The sequence below is a fragment of the Aethina tumida genome, chromosome 2 (assembly GCF_024364675.1).
Source record: "Aethina tumida isolate Nest 87 chromosome 2, icAetTumi1.1, whole genome shotgun sequence".
Lineage (NCBI taxonomy): Eukaryota > Metazoa > Arthropoda > Insecta > Coleoptera > Nitidulidae > Aethina > Aethina tumida.
The window spans coordinates 14,912,114-14,935,294 of record NC_065436.1 but is presented as its reverse complement, the minus strand read 5'-3'; the positions used below and the strand labels follow the sequence as shown (position 1 = coordinate 14,935,294).

At 30.2% G+C, this 23,181-nt stretch overlaps 4 protein-coding genes across 13 annotated transcripts in view; 3 read left to right on the top strand and 1 right to left on the bottom strand.

Annotated features, from left to right (window-relative positions):
• Window positions 1-13,305, top strand: part of LOC109597576 (B-cell receptor CD22) — a 287,560-nt gene extending 274,255 nt beyond the window's left edge. For 4 of the 9 annotated variants that reach the window (XM_049962665.1, XM_049962666.1, XM_049962664.1 and 1 more), the window contains 17 exons: window positions 359-509; window positions 1,143-1,454; window positions 1,928-2,043; window positions 2,217-2,448; window positions 2,509-2,775; window positions 2,872-3,098; window positions 3,235-3,364; window positions 3,686-3,943; window positions 4,001-4,264; window positions 4,744-4,875; window positions 4,992-5,025; window positions 6,398-6,675; window positions 6,832-6,915; window positions 7,230-7,381; window positions 9,212-9,889; window positions 10,802-10,847; window positions 11,870-11,955. In XM_049962665.1, the coding sequence (XP_049818622.1) occupies window positions 359-509; window positions 1,143-1,454; window positions 1,928-2,043; window positions 2,217-2,448; window positions 2,509-2,775; window positions 2,872-3,098; window positions 3,235-3,364; window positions 3,686-3,943; window positions 4,001-4,264; window positions 4,744-4,875; window positions 4,992-5,025; window positions 6,398-6,675; window positions 6,832-6,915; window positions 7,230-7,381; window positions 9,212-9,859 (3,285 nt within the window). In that variant the 3' untranslated portion in view covers window positions 9,860-9,889; window positions 10,802-10,847; window positions 11,870-11,955. Of the gene's footprint in view, window positions 1-358; window positions 510-1,142; window positions 1,455-1,927; window positions 2,044-2,216; window positions 2,449-2,508; window positions 2,776-2,871; window positions 3,099-3,234; window positions 3,365-3,685; window positions 3,944-4,000; window positions 4,265-4,743; window positions 4,876-4,991; window positions 5,026-5,821; window positions 5,926-5,981; window positions 6,104-6,397; window positions 6,676-6,831; window positions 6,916-7,229; window positions 7,382-9,211; window positions 9,890-10,801; window positions 10,848-11,869 lie in introns of those variants that run through there. The other 5 variants (XM_049962669.1, XM_049962668.1, XM_049962667.1 and 2 more) reach the window with 5 other exon arrangements.
• Window positions 13,306-13,538: 233 nt separating this feature from the next.
• On the top strand, window positions 13,539-21,982 carry LOC109597581 (polyamine-modulated factor 1-binding protein 1). 2 transcript variants are annotated; one of them, XM_020013316.2, is made up of 24 exons: window positions 13,539-13,622; window positions 13,678-13,908; window positions 14,200-14,375; window positions 14,432-14,580; window positions 14,641-14,898; window positions 15,294-15,470; window positions 15,547-15,737; window positions 17,287-17,378; window positions 17,430-17,760; window positions 17,816-18,002; window positions 18,061-18,203; window positions 18,257-18,526; window positions 18,580-18,705; window positions 18,760-19,071; window positions 19,132-19,291; window positions 19,456-19,571; window positions 19,673-19,749; window positions 19,809-20,009; window positions 20,062-20,296; window positions 20,351-20,494; window positions 20,790-20,846; window positions 20,899-21,011; window positions 21,360-21,667; window positions 21,719-21,982. In XM_020013316.2, the coding sequence occupies exons 1-23, from the start codon at window positions 13,596-13,598 to the stop codon at window positions 21,661-21,663; spliced, it is 4,077 nt and encodes a 1,358-aa protein (XP_019868875.2). In that variant the 5' UTR covers window positions 13,539-13,595; the 3' UTR covers window positions 21,664-21,667; window positions 21,719-21,982. The 2 variants fall into 2 exon arrangements, with proteins under 2 accessions (XP_019868875.2, XP_049818630.1); XM_049962673.1 differs by having other exon boundaries at window positions 13,550-13,616.
• LOC126264482 (uncharacterized) lies at window positions 15,739-17,141 on the bottom strand. Its single transcript, XM_049962676.1, has 5 exons — window positions 16,849-17,141; window positions 16,461-16,795; window positions 16,228-16,412; window positions 15,931-16,170; window positions 15,739-15,874 (listed from the first exon to the last, which is right to left on the bottom strand). The coding sequence occupies exons 1-5, from the start codon at window positions 17,100-17,102 to the stop codon at window positions 15,803-15,805; spliced, it is 1,086 nt and encodes a 361-aa protein (XP_049818633.1). The 5' UTR covers window positions 17,103-17,141; the 3' UTR covers window positions 15,739-15,802.
• Window positions 21,761-22,846, top strand: LOC126264483 (uncharacterized). The gene is made up of 2 exons (XM_049962677.1): window positions 21,761-22,663; window positions 22,722-22,846. The coding sequence occupies exons 1-2, from the start codon at window positions 21,761-21,763 to the stop codon at window positions 22,815-22,817; spliced, it is 999 nt and encodes a 332-aa protein (XP_049818634.1). The 3' UTR covers window positions 22,818-22,846.
• Window positions 22,847-23,181: the final 335 nt, after the last annotated feature.

Genomic DNA, 23,181 nt, shown 5'->3' with positions numbered 1-23,181 from the left:
AGAATGTTAATTGTCTATACACTAGATATTCTTGACAGTTTCACTTATATAATCCACACTAAATGTATTAATCCTAAATTGTAGCCGTATATTCTCAACAATACAACACGAACCTGAGAATCGTCTTCAGTTTTCCTTTAATAATTTAATAAAATACCTTAATTTTTTACGTGTTTTATTTAAACCATTTTTCATTGATGTCGTACTTTTAACTATGCAGTATTTTCCATTTTGACCATTACACTAAACGATGCGACTCATTATTATGTATACATTTTAGTGACAATGAGTGTAGTTACAGTGTAGTTACATTAAATTAATGGAGTCCGAAATATTAAAATCTTTTTTTATTTTCCAGCACGATGGCACATTTACAACGAAAAGTTCATTAACATTTAAAGCCAGTCAATGGGAGAACAGTAGATTATTTCATTGCTACGCTGAAAATGAAGTACTCAAACGACGTAATGAACCTGAACTTCACGAACTTATTTCTATGGACGTTAGATGTAAGTACAAATGTCCTGTATGTAAACAAAAATAATAGTATAATTAATAAATTATTCCAAATTGACAATTACATAATATCAGATTATGTGGTTACAAATATAACCTGTATATTAAATACATAAATATTAAATTAATTAAATATTAAATAAATAAAATAAATTTAAAAAACTGACCTGCAAATATTCAAATACACGAGAACCTTGTGTTGTATTTTGGCGGATGCGCCCAAAATGATGTATAATTTAGAATCACATAAATTACTTCAAATATACCATTAATTTACTATTTGCTTAACATTCTCCTAATTTTTATCTATTTAGATTTTACTAACTTATATTCTTCAAATATTTCGTAATAATATTATCTTAATTCATTTACAACAGAAAAATTAAATACAAATTAATTAAATAAAAATTTTATAAAAAATGTAAAATAATAATAGTATAATTAATAAATTATTCCAAATGAACATTTAATTAACATCACAACATCATATCAGATTATGTAGTTACAAATATGACCTTAGAGATTAATTAATAAGACAACTAGACAACCTGTTATAACATAAACGACTCAAGTACCTTAATTTTCTTAAGATGCATCGTTATGTGTAATTAAAAAATTCTTTACAGATCCTCCCGTTGTTTCCGTTTCTCCGTCCTACATTGTGGAAAATGAAACAACTGGCTTATCCGTACGCAAAAATGTTCTATTAAAGTGCAAGTACTTTGCGAATCCTCAAGAACTGAAGGGTGTTGTATGGTCCAAGGATGGTAAAAACATGTCGCTGTCAGACCCAGAAAAATACGCCGGGGGCAATATTGAAAACCCACCTCTTGTCATATACAATGTTTCACGTGAGGATATGGGAAATTATACCTGTTCTCTTAGGAATGAAGTTGGATCTGAACAATCTCCAGACAGCATATTTTTGAATGTACAGTGTAAGTAATTATGTTAACATTAAACGCCCGGGTCAAGGAATATTTTTTATTGCTGAAGTTGAAGGTAAAACCGGGTAACGGTGATGTTTACTCTTATAATACATCTAATTATACTCATACTTTAAGGTGTGTCTGTTTCTCATTTTACAACAAAGAAAGAACTGTCAATTTACTTAAAAAGCTGTCTCCCTAAAAATAAACAACTTTTTATATTTTATGACCCGTTTAAACGTGTATTGTTTATTAGAATTCCGAAATAATGATTCATTATTATCCGATACTGTTTGAAATATCAAAACAGGGTTCAATTTCATTTTAATTACGTCCGTGCAAAAATATTTCTCATTTCACAAAAAAATGAGGCAGCTATTACAATTATAATTATTATTCATGGGCAGTTTTCATTAGAATAAGCTAAAATGTTTCCATTGCGAATGCCGTTTCAATTTTATCTTACATTTCATAATTTTCAGATCCACCAGACGTGAATGTAATTATGGAACCTTCTTTGCCTATTAAATCTGTGGAGAAGACTAACGTTATGCTGGAGTGCAATGTAACATCGGGAAATCCATCTTCCTTATTAAAAGTAATGTTCATTGAATTATATTTCTCCTTATCACTCCATAAATGGAAAACTTACTTTAATACGTCACGAAAACTTTTAATTTAATTTTGTTACACATTTCTAAATACTTTTTGTGTAGCATTCAACTTTTTTCGCTTGTTCTTTTAACACGTATTTTAATTTAAATTTACCAGGTAAGATGGTTCCTTGATGGAGATTTAATGAAAGAATTTCCCGAGTGTAATTATACATCGTACGATGAGAACGGCGTTGGAGAAGGTAGTGGCGGTCCATTTTGCGGTCTGGATCCCAGCATATTGAGTTTAGAGAGAGTAGACGAGACGTTTGCAGGCAACTATACCTGCCAGGGGAAGAACGTCGCAGGATGGGGACCCATTTCTGAACCACAGGAATTGGTCGTTCACTGTAAGCACATTTTATATCCATAATTAATCACAATTGGTGATTAAATTTAAATTTATTTAGATCCACCCAGTCCGGCGAAATTAAGATATTATCCATCGACCGTGGTAAAAGGAGCATCAGTGACGCTAGAATGTTCAGTTGATCATGAAGGCCGACCTAATAATGTTAGTTACCTTTGGTACAGAGGATCCCATCAAATGAATGAAATCACAACTAGAAATTTCACGATCTCTCCAGTTAGATTAGAGACCAAGAGCAACTTCACATGCATCGCAGTAAATGAGGGAGGTCAAAGCGAACCGGCTACAGAAGTTATTAACGTTTATGGTAAACACTGATTATTTAAAATATATAGCAAATACTCAATATTCTAAATATATTGATAAACCGATTAATGTAATATTCATTTTTTACCTGTTACAGCACCTCCAGCCTTTATACAGAAACTCATACCTTATCAAGGTGTTTTATATTCATCACAGCACATAAATTTAACATGCAGAGTAGAGTGTTCGCCGATGTGCTCTATTGTCTGGCTGAAGGACGGACACCTTCTAGACACAAATAACAACCCCTTATATTATCTCGAAACCCAGGAATATAAACCTGATTTAAGAAAAAACGACTTTGAATCCATCGAATCTACTTTAGTAAGTATCGGCTTCGGTAGCAGCTACATTTATTTATCGTTCAGCACTATTTATTATGTTATACTTAAACTAAATTATTGTCAGTAATATATCTTTTGTAGTTAGATAGTTTTTTTTATACTGTAACATTTCCTAGGTTTGGAATATGACAGCATGGCCGGGCAACAAGCTCAACAAAACGGCACAAAACTCGAACTACACTTGCAAGAGCCACGGCAATACATTCGGAAATGGAGTCAATTCAACGATAGAGATTGCAGTGGATTGTAAGTATTAGTTTACGTTTATACAAGCCCAAGAAAATATCTTATATATTTTTATGTCACACGTGAATCGACCGTCCATATAAAACAAATACCATCACTCGGCTATTGTGTCAGCGTTAGCTTTTCCTCGTTCAATATTGGATGTGAGCCAAGCTCGCTTTTGTTTTAGTTTATCGGCAAATAGTTTACTGATACCTATTATTAGAGGGAAATAATATTATTTTTCATTTTCGTCCAGCGTTTTACAGTAAATATATTTTTTAATATTTTTGTTTGACGAAATATTTGCCAATTTTACAATAACATTTATTTTATTTATAGACCCACCAGAAGACTTGACTCTTTCCACAAGAGTGGTTAACGTCATCGAGAACCAAATCCCAGACCCAGTTAAATGTTCCGGTAAAGGTCATCCGGCTCTTGCATATCAGTGGAAGAAGAACATATCATCTGAAGCCATCCAAACCAACGAGGAACTAAGACTGGGTGCGATGAAGAGGACCGATTCGGGGGCGTACATTTGTGAGGCACACAATAAACACGGCAGCGACACTGCCACGGTTTATTTCAACGTTCAATGTAAGTAACAAACTTTAGAGTGATGTATTTATACTACAAACATCATATTTACCTCAGACCCACCGTCTTGCACGATAACAATAACTGAAAAAGATGGCAACACGGCGTTAGTGTGCACAGCCGATGCCAATCCCCAGGAGGTTACGTTCACTTGGAAAGTTAAGGAGTTTAATGATACGTCGATTGAATCCACAAATATAATCCAAGAAGGTTTGAAGAGCTTCCTGATATTAGACTCTAGTATTGACACTTCCAGGACGTACCTGTGCTACGCAAACAATACTATTGGAATGAGCAATGGGTGCGAGAAAGATGTGGCTGGTAAGAGTTGTGTTTTTGTACTTTCACACATAAAATTATACAGAATTTACTATCAAAACTTCCTTTCTATACGAATCGAGTTATATGAAGGGATGAAAAAATTTATATTGCCAATTTAATGCCGTCGATTGTTTTTTCCGCACCCCGAATAATATCGTAAACATGGCAAAAACGTATCTAAAGCCCTTTCGAGATCAGTTAGAGTCGCTCGACGATTTTAATTAAACCCAAGAGGAGAGCGTGTACGCGTGGATTGCATGCAACCATTCCCTAAACGAAGAAATTTACCTGAACGCCGGTTTGTAACAGCTTTGAATGAGTTATTAACATGGGTAGCACCTTTAATAAAAACCTAATTGGAATTTCTAATCATTTCATTTTATTACTGAATAATTCATTCATATTATTCTTGATTTGAACCAATTTATAAGAAAATATTTAACTCCCTCTTTTTTATACGGTATATTTTTAAATTTCAGGATATCTTCCTTGGTGGAAGAGGATAAAGTTGATGACAATCATCGCCGCAATAATAGTTTTAATAATTTGCGTAATAATTATTTGTATAATTATTATTTGCCTGTGTAGAAGGAAGAGAGCAGACACTAAGTGTAAGTGGTTTGGAAGTTTAGAGTCTCTAAATACTGTGTCTATCATATATAGCAAATTTTAATACTTTGTATATAACATTACTAACATTGTGAATTTTTTTTTACGCTAATGACAGACAATAATCCTTTGGAGATGGAAGAACGTGAAAAGTAAGTTTGTGATTTTTACCTGTTTTTACATAAGACTAATATCTGTACTATTTTATACTGTAAAATAAAAAAAACTTATACACTTATCTTGTGGTGATGGTCATTAGTTTTTTTGGTGGTGGTAAGAACACACGATATTCTCTACACTGAATGTGCATTTAAATAACGTGAGTTAAACAGAAGATATATGTCCAGTAAGGTAAGGTAACTCCCTCAGGGTGTTTAGAACAAAATCCCAAGTTAAAAACCTGTAAGACAATAGCATTATACATATGTGTTTTATATTTATAAACGGATCATTCTATCATCAAATTATTCATTAAATAATGCTACATTTATTTGAATTTGAAAAATAAAATCAACTATATCTTGATTAAACATTTGAAGTTTTTCACATGTTATAATTGAATTAGTTGACTTACATATGACATAAAAATGTATAGAATGTATCCGATAATTAAATACTAACAGATTAATTATAACAAATGTAAGAATATAAAACAACCTCCACCTTTATACATCATTATGAAATGACACATTTACCCTGATTTTACAATACCGATTTATTATTGCACAAGCCAGCTGTAGCTTTTGTAAATACAATACCTTTTAGATTAAAATATTGACAGTAAGAGAACTTTAAATCATTTTGTGGCTCACATATGGGAAATTCAACAAAGAGATATTCGAAATGTGGCTTAAAGTGCTCTTATAATGTTTATTCCCAACCACCCAAAAACTAATAATAACTTATCGTAAAAATACTAACAAAATCTACTAATAACCGTATTCTCAGGTTCCTGTGCACACAGAGCCCGGATGTTCTGGGTCTACCGTTGGTGCCTTGTGGGCGAGTAACGTATTTGGGAAACCAGGGTAGCTGCTACAACTGTAACAAATGTAATTATCATAATTAACATTCATATACTTAAAAATTTTCTTGCATGATTATTTAGGTATATGAAACTCATCGTTAATTTCCAAAGGATTTTGGGTGGTGCGAAGGTACACTGCATGACATTCTGTACACTAGTTTGCACACTTTGTATTATATTGATGTTTACTATAATAGTGGCAGTGATAGGATATATGAGAAATTCGATACAATGAACCTAATTAATATTCTTTAGTTTATAAACAATTCTATGCTTCTACCTAATTCTCAAAAATAAAATTAATAATTTCTAAATTGCTCTGTTTATATTTAGCAATTTTTAATACATAATTATTATGTTTGTTGTTCGAACAAAATTAACTAATTGTTTATTTTTATTTTTTTTTTTCATGATTTATTTTTTGTCTGCGCTTTTGGCTTTGTACCCATTGCTTGCAAACAATTCCGTCTTTATCTGGCATAAAACTATTATTAAAGACCTGAAGGTCACTCGCCAAATTTATCGGATCAGTCGCGTTGGCCTCTGAGACCAGGAATGTTGTATCATGTGGGAAAAATGAGCCACATGAATATAAGTCAACTGAAGCCCAGATTGTCGCCCTTCAAGACAACTTCGGTTACAACAAGCACCATACTTAAGTATAAAAGAAACAAAACCAAAGTTTATGCCAGATTCGAAAGACTGAAAGATGTGCTAGGATTAAGTAGAAGTCACGATCGAATACCGGAAGGAATCAGCGAAGGAAAAAGTGGAGGTACGGGATATTTTATTTAAATACGAATCAAGAGTTCCACAGAAAAGCCTAATTAAAATCTAATTGTTTAAATAGTTGTGTAACTTTTGGTTTGTTAAGTTCTATTTTAGATTTTTGAGGATGTTGTAATTGCCTTATGTTATTTTTGCATGTTAGTTGTGACATTTAAAAAGTTTCATGCCAACCCGCAACAAGGATCCGATTATATTAATCCACGAAAGAGGAAAAAACCTGGTGACGGTAAGGCATTTCTCCATTTAATCTTACATAATAATTATGGTATATTTAACTGATGTTTTTCATTTTCCTTGCTTTAGGAAACAACTAATAAATTACAAATTTATATAATAAATCCCTTAATAGTGTGACTAATACGCAAATTATAATAAATATATGTTATACTTTATATAATTAAATAATAAGAGACTTAAATTTTATTCTATTTAATTGAACTTAACGCAGTGTTTAATGTGCTTATAAGTAAACGAAAACCCAAAGACTTTTATCTGGAATCATAAATGCGGTAAAAAACTGTATTCTTTTTTTATTTGCAGCACCCAACCCGTCCTCTATAGGAGATAAGACAAGATTAGGGGCTGCCCCACCGGTTGGCGGTATAGCAGACCCCTCCAATAATCCAAATGCCGCCGACAAGGGATTCTACGAGAACCTTCCATTCCACGGCATGCAAAACCCACCAAACAAAGTAAGACTTTATCTGTTTCGTTCCCCTGTAAACACATTGTTGTGTGCTTTGTAAAGTGGTCATTAAATATATTTATTACTGAATTTTTAGGACATTATCTTTTCATTTTTGTATAATTTACATAGAAGCTATTAATAATATCTCGACGTTTATTTTTTTTTTAATTTATTTTATATTAAAATTTATGTTCTTTAATTTAAATTTGACTTCATTTAAAATAATATATCTACTATAAGTAAGTAGATAGTAGATGGTTGTTTATTATTTGCCATTTTGTTTATTTTGCATGTATTTTTACAGCCTGTGTCAGTAATTGCGCCATTTAACCAAGGAGCAGCTTTAAACATTAATAGTTCCACTAAATCATTAATAACATCTAACCAAACTCCATTTTCATCACCTTTCGGATCGGTTAGTCATAAAGTACAAAGGCATCAATCCTTCCACGGGTTCCAAAATCCATACCTAAATAATAACCAAGAATATCACATGTCCCGTCATGCCAGTAATTCTTATTTAAGCAACTTTCCTTTTCCCCAAAGTAATCCCAACATGTACAGACCCAGTCATAATGACTTTATACATACCATTTATTCTCCATTTAATCAAAATCTTTTTCAAAATTTTTCAATAATCAACCCATTCCAATTTCAAGGAGCCGAGTTTAATAAAGTGCATAGTACTGGTAACATTCATTCCACTCCACATCACGTGCAAGCTCCTTGGAATCCTTTTGGTTCCACCAATTCCTTTAACTTCCAACCTCGAATTGCGGGGAGGAGAGAGTCTAAACCTGAATTAAAAAATTCAAATACCAATTTAAGTCAAACTCAACCGGGCAGCTTAAATGAAAATAATACTCGACATAAAACCGAAAGTGAATTAAAAAGCACTAGTGTGGCTGAAAAACGATTTGGCTCGTTAGAATTAAAAAAACATAAATGCTATTCACCCACATTTTACTCTATGAGATGTAAAAAGCATGGTAAAAAAAGGCCAGTAATTTATGCCCTACCCAAGAAAGTTTTTACTCAAATACCAACCAACAAAACAAGTGAAGTGAAGAAAAGTAACAGTTTCACTACCATCGCAGATGGAGTACAAATTAAAGAACATAATAATGATTGTAACTCAAACTTAAAGCCCAAACCAAAGCCTCGCTGTAAAAAACATAGAAGAATAGAAATCATTTATCAAAATGTATCGAACAACATCAATAAATCTGCAAACGAATCAAATTTAGATAGTTCCAAAGAAAGTATTGAAAATAATGAAAACAATGTGTGCGTTATTACAGATGCACAAATTCACGCCTCCAAAGATGAGTCTAAAGAAAATCTTGGAGATGATAATGCAGGTTTAGAAACGACTCCGTCAAATAAAAGTCAAAATTCTTGTCCGAAAGTTGTTGATTTTGATTCCAAAAAGTCGTTTCTGTCTCCCGTCCATAAAGTATCTCCCCACGCAATGAAAAATTCTCCCACCTTAAAAGTAAGTCCAAACTTTGTGAAACCTTTGGTGGAAAGCCCCAAAGGAGCACTGTCTTTACAAATACAGGCTAAAATGAAAGCGTCTCCCGTCCAATCCCCTACGACCTTCAACCCTCCACAACATGACCCTAAGAATCCAAACGAAGGGTTTCCTAATATCCCACAGATGCCTATATTAGATACACAGAATAAATGGAGTCCAAAAATTGCTAACAAGCAGGTTTGTGCTTTTAGATTATTTTTATATTTTATGTTTTAATTGTAACAAAATGCATTTTGAGGTACTATCAAAGTGTATTGTTTTTTATATTTTGTGTACTAATACTAAACTAATTTTCAGAATGCTTTTTATACCCTAACTACGCCGCATTTAAAACAATTAAGTGCCATCGTACCCCCACAATACTCAGCAACAATACCACATCAAAAGCATTCAAAATTGTTACCAAAATCTTTATTCCAAGAACAATTACCAAAGAGTAAATCATTTTCCTCTAAGGCAAAACAAAAGAAAAACTTTCAGATACCATTGCAAAAGTGCCACAGCTACAAGTTTCAAACGGCCGAAAGCTACTTTCAGCCAATAAAGAACATTCACGAGGAAAATTTAATGAGAAACGGCTACCTCTCCGATTATCAGGAGAGCGGCCAGCATGGACGTCCGCAGAAACGAGACAAGCCAAAACTTAAGACTAAGGGACCTCTTGTTTTAAGGAGGCCCGGCGATTATCAGGAGAATGTACAATTCCAAGAAAATATGCAAAACTCCGTACAGCTAAAATATCCTCAGCCTATATTAGGCCGCAGCAGCCAAACGCCTACTAACAAACCTAATGGAGTCGTGTACGCGGACCTAGATATGCCTAAGTCGGGTCGAAACGGTTCGCAGGACTCCAGCTCATCAAAATCCAAATCCCAAAAATCCAAACCAAAGACTGAATACGCAACGCTTAAATTTAACGACATCGGTCAAGAAATTGACGTCTAACATAAATTTTTCTAACCCAATTTACCAAAGGTTAGTAGAACGTTGTTCTGTCATGTGTTTTTGGAGATCCCTTGATGTTAAAAATAAATTATTATTCGCTGTTTTCCCCCTAGTCGACTTCCATACTTCGTTTCAGGATTGAAATACTCCTTCTTTTAAAAAAAATAATTAAATTGGCAGTTATAGAAACTGGCGATAGAAGTGAAAACTTAGAACTTTTAGTATTAAAATTTAAAATTTCATAATGTTCATAATCTGTATAGCTACAGATATACTGTTATAAGCATGTCGGTGACGCGAACGCACGAAATTTCGTGCCTAAGGCGCACAACACACTGCGTGTATGTCATGAGTATGTCGGTGACGCGAACCCCTACCAAAAAGTGTTCAACACGGCTAAACAAGTTTTCACTTCAAAAAAAAACATAGGAACGTGATTAGCGAGTGGCCTTTTTCATTGGTATATTACCAATTTGTTTTTAACATTGGCGCTAAATCACGTAGTCCTTAAGATGCAACTTTTTTTTAGTACGGAGTGTCCTAATTTTTTTCAGACCGTTACGTTCTCTCAATCAGTGTTCTCCCGTCGCCGTCCCCTTGTTATGTATTAGGTATGTACCTTTTACGGCTTAAATCAAGTTGAAGAAATTTCTTTTTTGTACAAGAAATCAGCTTTTGTTTGTTTACTAGCTCTCGATTTGAATTCCTGGATATTTTTCAATGAAATACTACGTTAATTAGGATATTAATGAAATTATTAATTTGCCAAAATATTTGCTGCAAATATGGTACTTTTAAAAGATATAAGATATATTGATGATTTCTATGTAAAATCTAGGGATCTCCACAACATAAAAAAATAAAACTACCCCTAATCTTTTGCAAATTCTTGGCCGCAAACATTGCTAAATCTAATTGTTCTTTTTGTAAATTTTGTTTTAGACTAATGGGACAACCACTACTGGTAGTGATACATATATTTTCTAAGGTAATGTTCTTGTAAATAAATTTTGATTTACAATACATTTATTTTTTAGACCTTATTTCAAGTTTTTTAGTAGTATTGCTGAGCCATTATTTACTTGTTCCTTCTAGGCAGATCCCACTGTTAACTTATGCATGGAAAATCTGATTTATTAGTAACTGTCTTACATAATGCTTATAGCTTGCAAATAATAATAATATTTCGACAAAGATGGAAAAGTTGTAAAACACTATAAGTGTTATTAAAAAGTTAATTAATTTGCGACAATAAAAAAGAAAACAAATGACTTAAACATTCATGTATTTTAAATACGTAAATACTCTGAGCGCCTTTTAAAGTGGATAATTTAAATTATATTTATACACTTTATAAATAAGTATATAAAATATACTATTCATTATTATAATATTTTATATTTTCTATTTATTTTTTACATTTTTTTATATTCTTTACATATTTTTTTATACTTTTTATATTTTATATTTTTCTATATTTTATATATTTTCGTATATTTTTTATAAACTTTATGTATTTTATATTTATATATTTTATATTCTTCTATATTTTATATATTTTTTGTATATTTTTTATAAACTTTATGTATTTTATATTTCTATGCATTTAATATATTTTTTGTATAATTTAAGTATTTAAAATTAATTATTTTTCTATATTTTAAATATTTATTGTATATTTTTATAAACTTTATGTATTTTATATACATTATACATATTTTAAACATTATTTTATATACCTTATATATTTTGAATATTCTATATACGAATACTTTATATATGTCCCATAATGGGAGACTTACTGTCTCTTTCAGGTTTCAGATGGATCAAACTCTTTTTGTATTACTTTAATTAATTATGATATTCGTATTTGGACAATATCGTGGTAAGAGATATTATATAACAATGCAGAGTTATCAAATTATCCATTTTAAAAGACACACATAATATTGTATTTAATATTGAAGAAGTGTTTAGAAAATACGATAACTTATTTTTATTTATTTTTAGCCTTATAGGACAAATTATGGTGATCTAGAATACGCAGATGTAGATTACAAATCCTATGGCCCAATAGATTATAAGGCGGCTTCTATATATGCTGCCATGAAGAGGAACAAAAACAATAACAACAAATTGGAAGAAGTTAAACCTAATGACGACCTTTTGTAGTAGTTTTATATTTTTTAATAGAAATTTGTGGGAATTTTTTACAATTCCGTTAACATTGTATAATAACTTTGTTAAATGTTAATTTTTTGTTAATTAATAGATGTAATAAAATAAAAACAAATTTATTTATGAAGATGCAAATATGGGCATCTAATCTGTTAGGGTTTGTATAAATTGTTGTGTATCTTAATTCACCATTAAAAATCAATTAAATTTTAATCCAGAATCAAGAGAAAACTTTCATTAACATTGCATTGCCCTTTTATTATTGTTTATCACATGTTGAATGTCTTATGAATAAATTATTTATTATATTTGTATACTAAATGTGCCCGTATTTATAAGCGCACGACCCCGGTCACCAGTCACCGACATTAACCATGGCGGCGACAACTTTTGTATATAAAAAATGCAACTGTCTACTGTTATTACATGTAATTTTCCAACTGTATTATTTAAATACGTATTATGGGTTGCAACGAATTTAACCAAAGATATTTATATAGTGGTATATAAGCAACACGTTCTACCCCCCACAAACCTAGTCTATCGAAATGAGACAAGTTGTATTTTAAATATATAGATAGATACACAAAGATATTTTCTATTCATTACGTGTTTTAGACATATCGAATTTAAATTATTTTATGTTTATTAATTTATAAGTTGCATACGTTGATATTATTTGTACAACATAATTTATTAACTGCCAAAATAGTAATTAATAAAATTTAAATTTTGTGGGAAATAAATACTATTCCTTATACCTGTCTGTTCTTTCATTTTCAGTCTACAAAAAGCTTTTTAAAGTTCACCTTTCACGAAATACGTCTCACAAAATTTAAATTTTGGGCAAATTAAATTTGCATTTGAGCTTGATTGCTATATTTACTATATTAATTTAATTATTTTTACTTATTATGTGATTAATTTGCTATAGAATCTTGTAATAACATTGTATATTTCTGTGTGGAATCAAACATATCACGAAAATATGCTCAAATTATTTATCATTACCTGTGATATGTTCGATTCTCTAACGATTTATATTTCGGTGCCAAAGAACTAAAAGTGAATTGTGACGTCCATAAATACTGTTTCAAATTTTGGTGTGGTGCTGCAAAAAATTGGACATTTTAATAAAATATTTAGTACATTCATAATTAGACATACTTTTATAGTTAATATTATCTTTAAATATCTATGTATCATCTTGTAGATATGTATAAAGTAAAATTCTAGCCATTATGCTATTTAATAAAGAAATTACTTAATTAGTGGTTTTATTTTGAAAATAAAGTTCACACGGTTATAATAAGTGTATATTACAAACCACCATTTTTTTACCTGTACTATAAAACATTTATATTGCCCTTGTGGCTACAATTAATTACAAACCCTCAATTAGATGAATCACTCTGTATATGAACTATATATTTTAACCTACCACATGAACCAAATATTGTTGATATATCACAGATTGTTATTAAAATGAAGTTGTCAAATTATTTTGTCAGTTTTAAATTTTGTTAAAAGTAATTTTGTAGTTTTAGTGATTATTTAAATGGAGAATAATAATTTAATTGTAAAAGTAGTAATTGTATGGATTAAACGTAGGTATTTTAATACTAATTCATTATTTTCAGAATAAATCTGATAACAAAGTATGCCGAGGAAGTAATTCTAGTGTAAACAGTCTCAAATCGTTTAGGTCACTTAATTTATTATCCAGCATTAGAAAAGCTGTTCGTAAAAAGCCCAAAAGCTTAGATAAGCAGGAACAAGTTCAGGAAGCAAACACATCAAACAGCAATTCTTCAATTATGGCAGGGGAAAGTGTGGAAGAAATCAAGTTTACTGAAATGCTAGATGACCAGGTCTAAAAATACTAATATACGTTTAGAAATAACTAGAGAAATCCGATTTTAAATTTTTATTTTACACATAATGAAATATTTGCATTGGTGGTAAAAATTTTATTTTGTTTGCTGTCGTGTAAAGTCATTATTATGCACACCCCTTATCAGGTTACATCACAGTGACATCAACCCAATTACAAGTTTTATACATTTTTAAAAATATGTATGTTCTTTTTCCCCTTCTATAATTTCTGATTGGAGTTCTTTTTTAAAACTTCCATAAACTGCTGAATTTATTCATTTTTTTAGAATAATGGGTCTGTTGAAAGTCAAATTGTTATTTACGACTCAATACCTTGTCATTTTTATCAAACTATGGGCATACAAGTTAATCCTTTCATAAATCCACTGATCCAAACACATAAGACGATTTCACCAAGAACCAGTCTAAAAAACGATCCAATCGTCTTTATTCAAAAAACAAAGTGAGTATGCAAATTAAGAAAATTATTAATATTTCTCAATACAATGAATATTTTAGATGTACGAATGAAGCAAATGCATTATCTTTGTCTCATGAAACTTATCAAAAAATTCAGGAGTTGTCAATTAAATTAAGAGAAAGTGAAAACAGTTTTATATTTATTCTTAAAAAATATATAACAGATCCATCTATACAAGCAGACTTGAGTAAGTTCACTTTGATTAAGTCCATTAATATTATATATTAATTACATAAATAATATTTAGTGGCAGTAGTAAGCAAACACTCAAAAATTTATGCTGATAGTGAAACAACGACTAGTACGACTTTAACCAATATTTGGATGAAACAGTTAGAGACGGAGAGGATACAGGGGCGTGCCCTTCAGGAAACTCTTAATGTTGTGGTAAAACAAAATAGACAACTACAATTAGATAACGAAACATTATTTCGGAATCATGAGAGGGCAATCTCAAGATTGCATGCAATACATTCGCAAAATACCGGAGAAGATATTAAGTGTGGTAAGTGGTGACCCATAATTAAATGTATGAGAGGTTATTGTACTAGTACTGCTCAATTTTTGTATTTGGAACACCTATATGAACAGATAATTAAATACACGCTCAATTGGGTTTATATCAGAGAAAATTGGTGGTCATAACAAAATTAATTTTAGAACAAGTAAACAAACTGAGTTCATATTATGATGTTTAAATAAATTTAACTCCGTCTTAATCTTGAGAGAGACATCATGCACGACAGAGATAGTAAAAGTCGCGTCCCCACTTTGCTCCTTGGTGGAAGACTTTTAAGGTCTCTATCGTGCATGATGTCTCTCTCAAGATTCAGAAGGAGTAAACGCTTTTCTATCGATATTACATATTGAATTTAAATTCAAATAGTATAATGATTGCAGGACTTGAAAAACAAATCGAGCACTTTATGAGACATAATGAAAGATTGCAACAAAAACTAGTTGTATATTACCAACAACTAGGAAAATATGAAAATGAGATGCACTTGTCCAAAATTCATTATGAAAATTTGGAGAAGGAATTTTTCTCTGTAAATGAAGAAAATCAATTATTAAAAGGTTTTATTTATTTATTACTATTAGTTAATATTTATTTTGAAGTCATAACATATATTTTATACTTTAATTATTACAGCCAAGCTAGACAGATCTAAAAATGAATATGACTTAGAAGTAACATCTTTAAATACCAGATTAGAAAACAGTGATCAAATCTTAAGAGATATAGCTGTGGTAGGAAAGAAAGTGATAGAAGAATTGATAACTATTAAAAGCAAGATAAGTAACATTCCAAACAAAATTAATTGGAATAAATTGACGGTGGAGGTAAGAACACATTGTAAAATTTAATTTGTCAATAATTATTATATAAAAATATATAAATGTAAATATTATTTCTTGCCCTTGCCCTTCTTTTTGAAAGGACCTAGTTTCAATTTTTTCATCACATATCTCCACCAAACCTAAAATCAATAAAAACAAAATAATTTTTAAAATAGTTCTATACAAAGGCTATAACCTGAATCGTTAAAGAACTCCACAGTTCCAAAGCTTCTTGTCTTTCCTTTTCTTTAGTTTTTTCCATATATTCTAACCATTCTTTAATTTGTGCTTCTCTTTTTTCATAATCACGGCGTAGTCCAAGTACATTTTCCTGTGTCCTTTCTATTTTAGTTTTGATTTCCATTATTTGATTTTCATAGGTTTCCAGTTCAGTTTCGTAATATTTAGTCCAGTAGTCAATATCAGCTAAATAATCCTAACAAGTAACAAATTAGAAATTTCAGTTTAATACTGATGTTACTTGTTTCCTTACATCTTTACTTTCTTCCATGTAACTGCTCATTAATTCATGAACCAGATTTTCGTCATTAATTTTCACTTTCATTTCGTCAATGTATGATTGCAACTCTTTTTCCTTTCCCAAGAAGCTTAATGAATTTTGTTCAATTCTTGCGTCTTCATACTCATTTAAATAGTTCAGTTCATACATGCTGTAAGCTAAAAATTATTTACTATTAACTTTTAACATCGATAAATTGTTATTACCTTTAACATCTTCTAGTGTGAATTTTAATATATGAATTTCTTTGACGGTTTCGTCTATAGCTTTCAAATAATATTCTTTGTCCCTCGCAACTTTGGTACGTAATTCATGCATCTTCTTTTTATTTATCGGTTCCTGAGACACCAGTCGTTTCTCGTCTTCAGCATGCTTATTCAAAACTTCAACCATTTCAGCAGCATTTAAGTAAGTTCCGAATTCCTTAATTTCCATACAAGCTTCCTTCCAAATTATCATTAGCACATTTATCTCCTTTTGAAGTTTAAAATAGTTGAGATCCTCCAAAGGTATGTTGTCCTCAGCATCCCGATGTTCGAATCTTTATTCAATAAAATATTTCAATTTAATTATTTATTCCATTATTTCTCTCACCTTTCTTTTAAATTTTTGTAAATTATCATTTTTTCTTGCGGGTAAAATCCACGAACTCGGAACATTCCTCGTAAAATTACCATTTTTTCATAAGCATGACGAAATATTCCAGCCACCAGTGCAGAGGTGAACTGGGTCATCAAGTTGTCCTCGTGGGTTGTAAACAGTTCCGGGATAACGACATCACGGAACTTCGTTTCAACATTAGCGATGTCAATGAGGTCTGTTAGGTCCTTAAAATGTCTGTGTTTCATTTTCGCAATAAAAAATTTAATAATAATCCAACATGACACTTTGACATGACAATTTTATGTCAAAGTCTTTTGACTAAGATGTTTCAAATGTCTTTTTCATGGCAATTATAAAATAATATTTTTATGTAATTATTATTATGAAAGGCTACAATTTTTGTACATTGATGCTCATACAATTGTTTAGTCTTCAGGAACTAATTCCATAGAAATATTAAATATATGCAATGACTTTGTTACTGAATTATCAAACGAGCTATTAACAATACAGGAAAATGTGTAAGTAATTCTAAATCATAACATCCCAAAAATCATCATTGGTATTTATAGATCATTTAAAGAACTGGAGGTAAAACATTTTGACAGTAACATTGGAAATGAAGAAACAACATCTTATGAAAATCAATTAAATGCTCTAAGGCAGGAATGTGAACTCTATCAAGAGGAAATAATTAAAAATAAATTAGAATTTGAGAGCATAATTTCCTTAAAAGAAAAGATATTGGAAGAAAAACTCCAAATCATTAATAACATACACAGAGAAAATCACACGTTACAAGCACAAGTAGAGAATTTAGAAAAGATTATTAAAGAAATAGGCTGTGGCGATGCAAATTATAAAAAAGATCCCGCCATACAATTTCAAACAGAATTCAATCAGGTTTATATAAATATATAAATCCAGAAAAAATTTTCTAAGTACACATAATCTTTAGATATTAAAAGAAAAGCAACAACTGGTTGAAAAGTATGCTCAGGCCAAAGATAGTAATCGAATTTTACTGGAAAATCATCATCAAGCTGAACAGCAGTTAAACAATCAAAAAGTTGAGAGTCACACTTTGAAAATGGAAGTGGAACAACTAAAAGTAAAATATGAAGCTGAACATCAAACAACTCTGTGTAAGTCTGTATTATTTGTACTTTAGTAATTAAGGCATCTATAGTAAAATAATTATAGCATTACAAAAAGAACGTAAAAAATATTTGGAGGAAAAGGCAGAACTTAAACAAATATTCCAACGCATGAAATCGGATATTGACCGAATGGAGAAGTTGGAGGAAAAGATGCTCAATGCAAGCAACGAGGCTAATCGTTTGGCGGTATTAATATTTGATAATTATTAAAAAAATTTTAATGTTTAATTATGTTTTAGTTAATAGCAGATTTCAATAAACAAATTGGAGAAAAACTCAAAGAAGAAGTCATTGAACGCGACAATACTATTTCACTGCTCAGAGGAAACATGGACAAATTAAATTATATTCAAGTCGAAAATACGAAAGAGAAGCTGTCACTATGTCATGAGCTTTCTGAAGTCTGTACCATTAAGGAGCAGCTTTCTACCGTTCTGTCAACGGAAGTTCAACGAAACTATGCTTTATGTGAAGCAAACAAAGATTTGGAAAGCACTGCTACTGACCAAGTAATTTTTTACCAAAACTTATTTCTATTTGAAAATTTGGCATATTTATATAGGTAAAACAATACCAAGAAAAATTTTTAACGGAAAGAGAAACCTTAAAAGAATTATTTAAAGAACTAAAAAGTGTAGTGCAAGAAAGAGATAATTTACTAATAGTTCAAAATCGATATCTAAAAGAGGTACATTACATTTTCAGTGTGGTTTTTGTTTACTTTATGTATTATTTCTTTTAGATTAAAGATCTTCAATCGAACTTTTTGGATTTAAAGAAAAAACTTAGCACCTTAATAGAGAAGTCAAATAAAAAAGATGTAAAAATCCATCGACTAACTGAAAGTTTAAAGAACCATCAAGATGTCTCGAAAGAAACGGAATTAAAGTTAACGAAAGATCTAATATATTACAAAGAATCGATATCCTCCATAGAGGCTCAATTAAGAAAGACGAAACAAGAAAAGGATGATCTTCAAAATAGTATTGAGTATCTTCAAAATACCACTCAAAAACTTCACAAGGACTTAAATGATTCCAGAAAATCTGAAAAGGTAATTTTAAATCGCCATATTTATTTAATGCCAATATTAAACCATGTAAATTTAATTTAGGATATGAAAATGGAACTGGATAAAGTAAAATTGGAATTTAAAAAAATTGATAATCAAAACATAGAACATGAAAAAACAATTAATAAATTATGTGTTGAGAAAGAAAAACTTAAATCTGAAATCGATTATGTTAATAATCTATGTGAGAAAGTCTTATCTGGTACGTTTCGTAATTTATTTAATTTAAGTTTCTATTAAATTACAAAACAGTAAGAAATATTTTAAATCAATTATTGATTGCAATTATTATTTCATGCTGTTCCTAACCAACCAATTTGTCAATAAGTTTTCAATACCTATAATATATGTAATGTATATTTTAAGATTTTGAGTCTAGTATAAAAATAAACGCCAACAAAGAAGACACATTTAAAAAAGAATGCGAAAATTATAAAACAATTATATTAAGATACGAGGCGGATACAAATAAGTTACAACAGGTAAATAATTAATAAGTGTTGAAATTCTAAATATTTCTCAATTTATGAATAATAGTTTCTGAATGTTCATATGCTAAATTTGCTATGATGAATTATTTCAGGAGTTAAAAAAAGCACAAGCACACTTAGATTTTATGAAAACCAATGGCAATAGTGAATTAACTGCGAAATATCTTAGGTAATTTAGAGATCACTGATAAAATTTATTATTTTTCCATTATCCAATTATATATTTAGGACCATCGAGGAATTAAAAGAAGAAAACCATCAACAAAAAAAAGATTTTCTAATAACCGAACAGAAGTTGAAAAATATGATAGAAGAATTGAATTCCAAAATTTCTCATAAAACTGAGCTGCATAGAAGATTAAAGGGAAATTTCGACGAACAAAAGATTGAAAATAAAAATTGTAAACAGAATATAGAAAAACTTAAAAGGTAAGTTTATTCTGTATTAATTATTTTTCTTAATAATTCTGTTTGCATATAGGGAGCACAAAGTAGCTATTGAATGTTTAGAACAAGAAGTAACTACACTAAATAAAAAAGTTCAGGAACTTTCTGCCGCATTAGAAAATCTAAGGTCTATAAAAGATACAGCACCAAAAATAAATGAAGTTTCAGAAAATACTTGTGAATTAGTGCAGAAAAAGAAGTCGTTACAAAACATAGTCAATCAATTAAATAACACTCAAAATTCACTTCATGATATAGAGTTACAAAAGGTTTGTGGAATTTACAAGTATCGTTCATAAATCAATTGGAGCCGTTTATTGTAGCAAATACTAAAATGTAATATAGAGGAAGCAATGAAGAAGTTGGAGACAGAAAAGAAAAGAATTGAAGAACTGACGAAGGAAAAGGAAACTGTCGAAAAACTGCGATTTGATGTATCTTCAAAATGTTCCCAGCTACAAAATGAGGTAATAAATAAAAAAATTATAATTGGCAGTTATAGAGACTGCCGATAGAAGTGAAAACCTTTGGAAAAATTTCAATTATAACATTATACGTCAGCTGTATAGCTAGAGATATACTGCTGTAAGAATGTCGGTGCCGCATACGCACGAGATTTCGTGTCTAAGACGTACAGCACACTGCGAATGCGCCAGTTATGAGCGTGTCAGTGACGCGGACCCATAAGATTTTCCCTTACCAGTTTTCACTTCAAAAAATAAATAATCGTGCATACAAAATAATTTTTTTATATTATTTTAGATAAGGGAATCGACAGATCATAGTCGATCAGACTTTGATACGTTACGCCAAAATGAGGTAAAATATAAATATTTACTTTCAACTGAAATAAATCCAAATGGCATTTCAGATGAGAACAAGAGCTATGAAACGTGAATTAGACCAAAGTTATGAAATAATGATAAATTTGAAAGATGAAATTTCCAAATTTGAACAACAAATCACGCAATTAGAATTCCAAAGGTGAATTGTTATTTGAAAAATATTTTCACGAATTTATTTCTTATATAAGCATAGCAAAAGCTCAACTCTCTAAACGAGGGTGTTCCCCATCATAAATTTTTCGTCAAACGCCTCTAAATTAGTAAATCCATTTTTAAAAACACAGTATTAATATTTAGGAAATATTTAATTTCAATTTCCATTTGAGAAACCCTCACTTAGGGTCTTGAAGATTTTGTTATATTTTTTGTGTCAGGAGGACACGCAGTATATTTTGGATGGGCCACCTGGTATATGCTATTGTAGTTAGTACTTTATCATATAGATGGCGCCATACCACGCAATAATTTAAAACGTTTTCTCAATTAGGTGCGAATTAACTTTACGTCTACACGAATCACAAGGTCATTGTGAAACTGAAAAAGCCATTTGTGATAAATTGCGAAAAATAAATCAGAACATTCTATCAACGATAGTGAAAATGAAAGACGAAGGTAAAGTAGGAACCTCCGAATTTAATGAACTGATGATGGCGGTGCAAGAAGAAAGCTGCGAAATTTACAGACGAGATTCTAACCTCACAACAATAACAAACAGATCTGAGTATGAACTTTCAAATGCCTTAGATCAAAACTCTTCAAAAATCTATAAAAACTCACAACTTCTTCATTAAAATGGTAACATTCACTATTTCTTAGTTCAGACGTGTTTTAAGTGACATATTTCAGGTAGAGATAATTTCAGACTCCGGATTTCACTGTTATCAAGAAATGCTTGACCAAATTGATGGTGAATATGAAGAAAGTGAAAAATTAAAGAAAGCCATTACATTAGAAAATAATAAAATTATAATTTCTCATCTAGCAAATTCAGAAGAATGTCATACTATTTCACTTGTGCTCGTGAAGGTTTTTAATGATTTATTTGAAATTTATAAATTATATCACAGTGATTTGTCCAAAAATACTGTTCATAAATTAATTCAATATGAAGGTTACAAGTTTTATTTAATTGAAATTCATATAGCAAACTCGATACAGAAAAAAATATCTGAGTTTGAATGTGGAATTGGAATTTGTGTACGAGGGACAAATATTCTAATTAATCGAACTGTACAATATAAAAATGTAAGCCCAATAATAGAAATTGTACCTGTTGAGGAAACTATAGTTGACTGTATTGTTGAAACCTATTTGATTTTACAGTTTAACAATAGTTTGATTAAATTAGATCTTCAGACTGTAGTGTTAGATATTTCATACCACTTTCACACCTTTTTGGAAAATAGCAAAAGCAATAATTTAAACAAAAAAATTTTACAAATTAACAAACACTATAACCAAAGTGATATCGATCAACTGAGAAGACCAATACTAACAGAAAATGTATTTCATTCTCAAATCACGTCAGAAGAATTAATTAAATTATTTTTAAATCATTCGTATCATCTTCTAGATATAGATTTGTTTTCAGAATTTACAAATAATGATTTAAATGCATTCTCTGTATATTTTTCAACAGGCTATAATAAACATTTACTTACGTTTGATCCTAAAAACAAGAAAATTATAATATCATGTAATATTGATGACATGTTAATTTTAAAATCCCACTTTATTAAGGGATGTTTAAAAGCTATAGCCGCGAACAAAAAGACTGAAGGGGAAATACAGGTATGTAACTTTATTGAATTTAATGAAATTGAACACATTTTTTTACTTTTTATTTTAGAGTCTGTCGGAAAAACTGGCAAATTCTGTGACTGTAAATGATGTATGCTTGTGTTATAAAAAAGCTAGGGAATATTATGCTGTGATATTTTTGTAAGCATTAATAAAGATGGGTATTTTGCTGCACTTAATGTTTTTTTGATGCCCTTATAAAAAATTAAAAGTTAAATAATAATTTCAGTTAAAATGTGAATGAATGCATGAATATTCTAAGTGTCATGTCATGTAATGTGATATCAATTAACGTATTAGAACTCTTAGGTTTCATGACTTTTGTATTGTTAGGTTTCATTTGAATTTATCCTATAACACAATTGACTTATTGACCTCTCATTCTGTAATAAACTTACCTTTAATATATTATTTTAAAAAAAAAATATAATTGATTATAAAATAAAATATTTTACTCTGAACTTCTTTTTAATCTCATAATTTAGTCTAAATTAAATACTGAATTATTT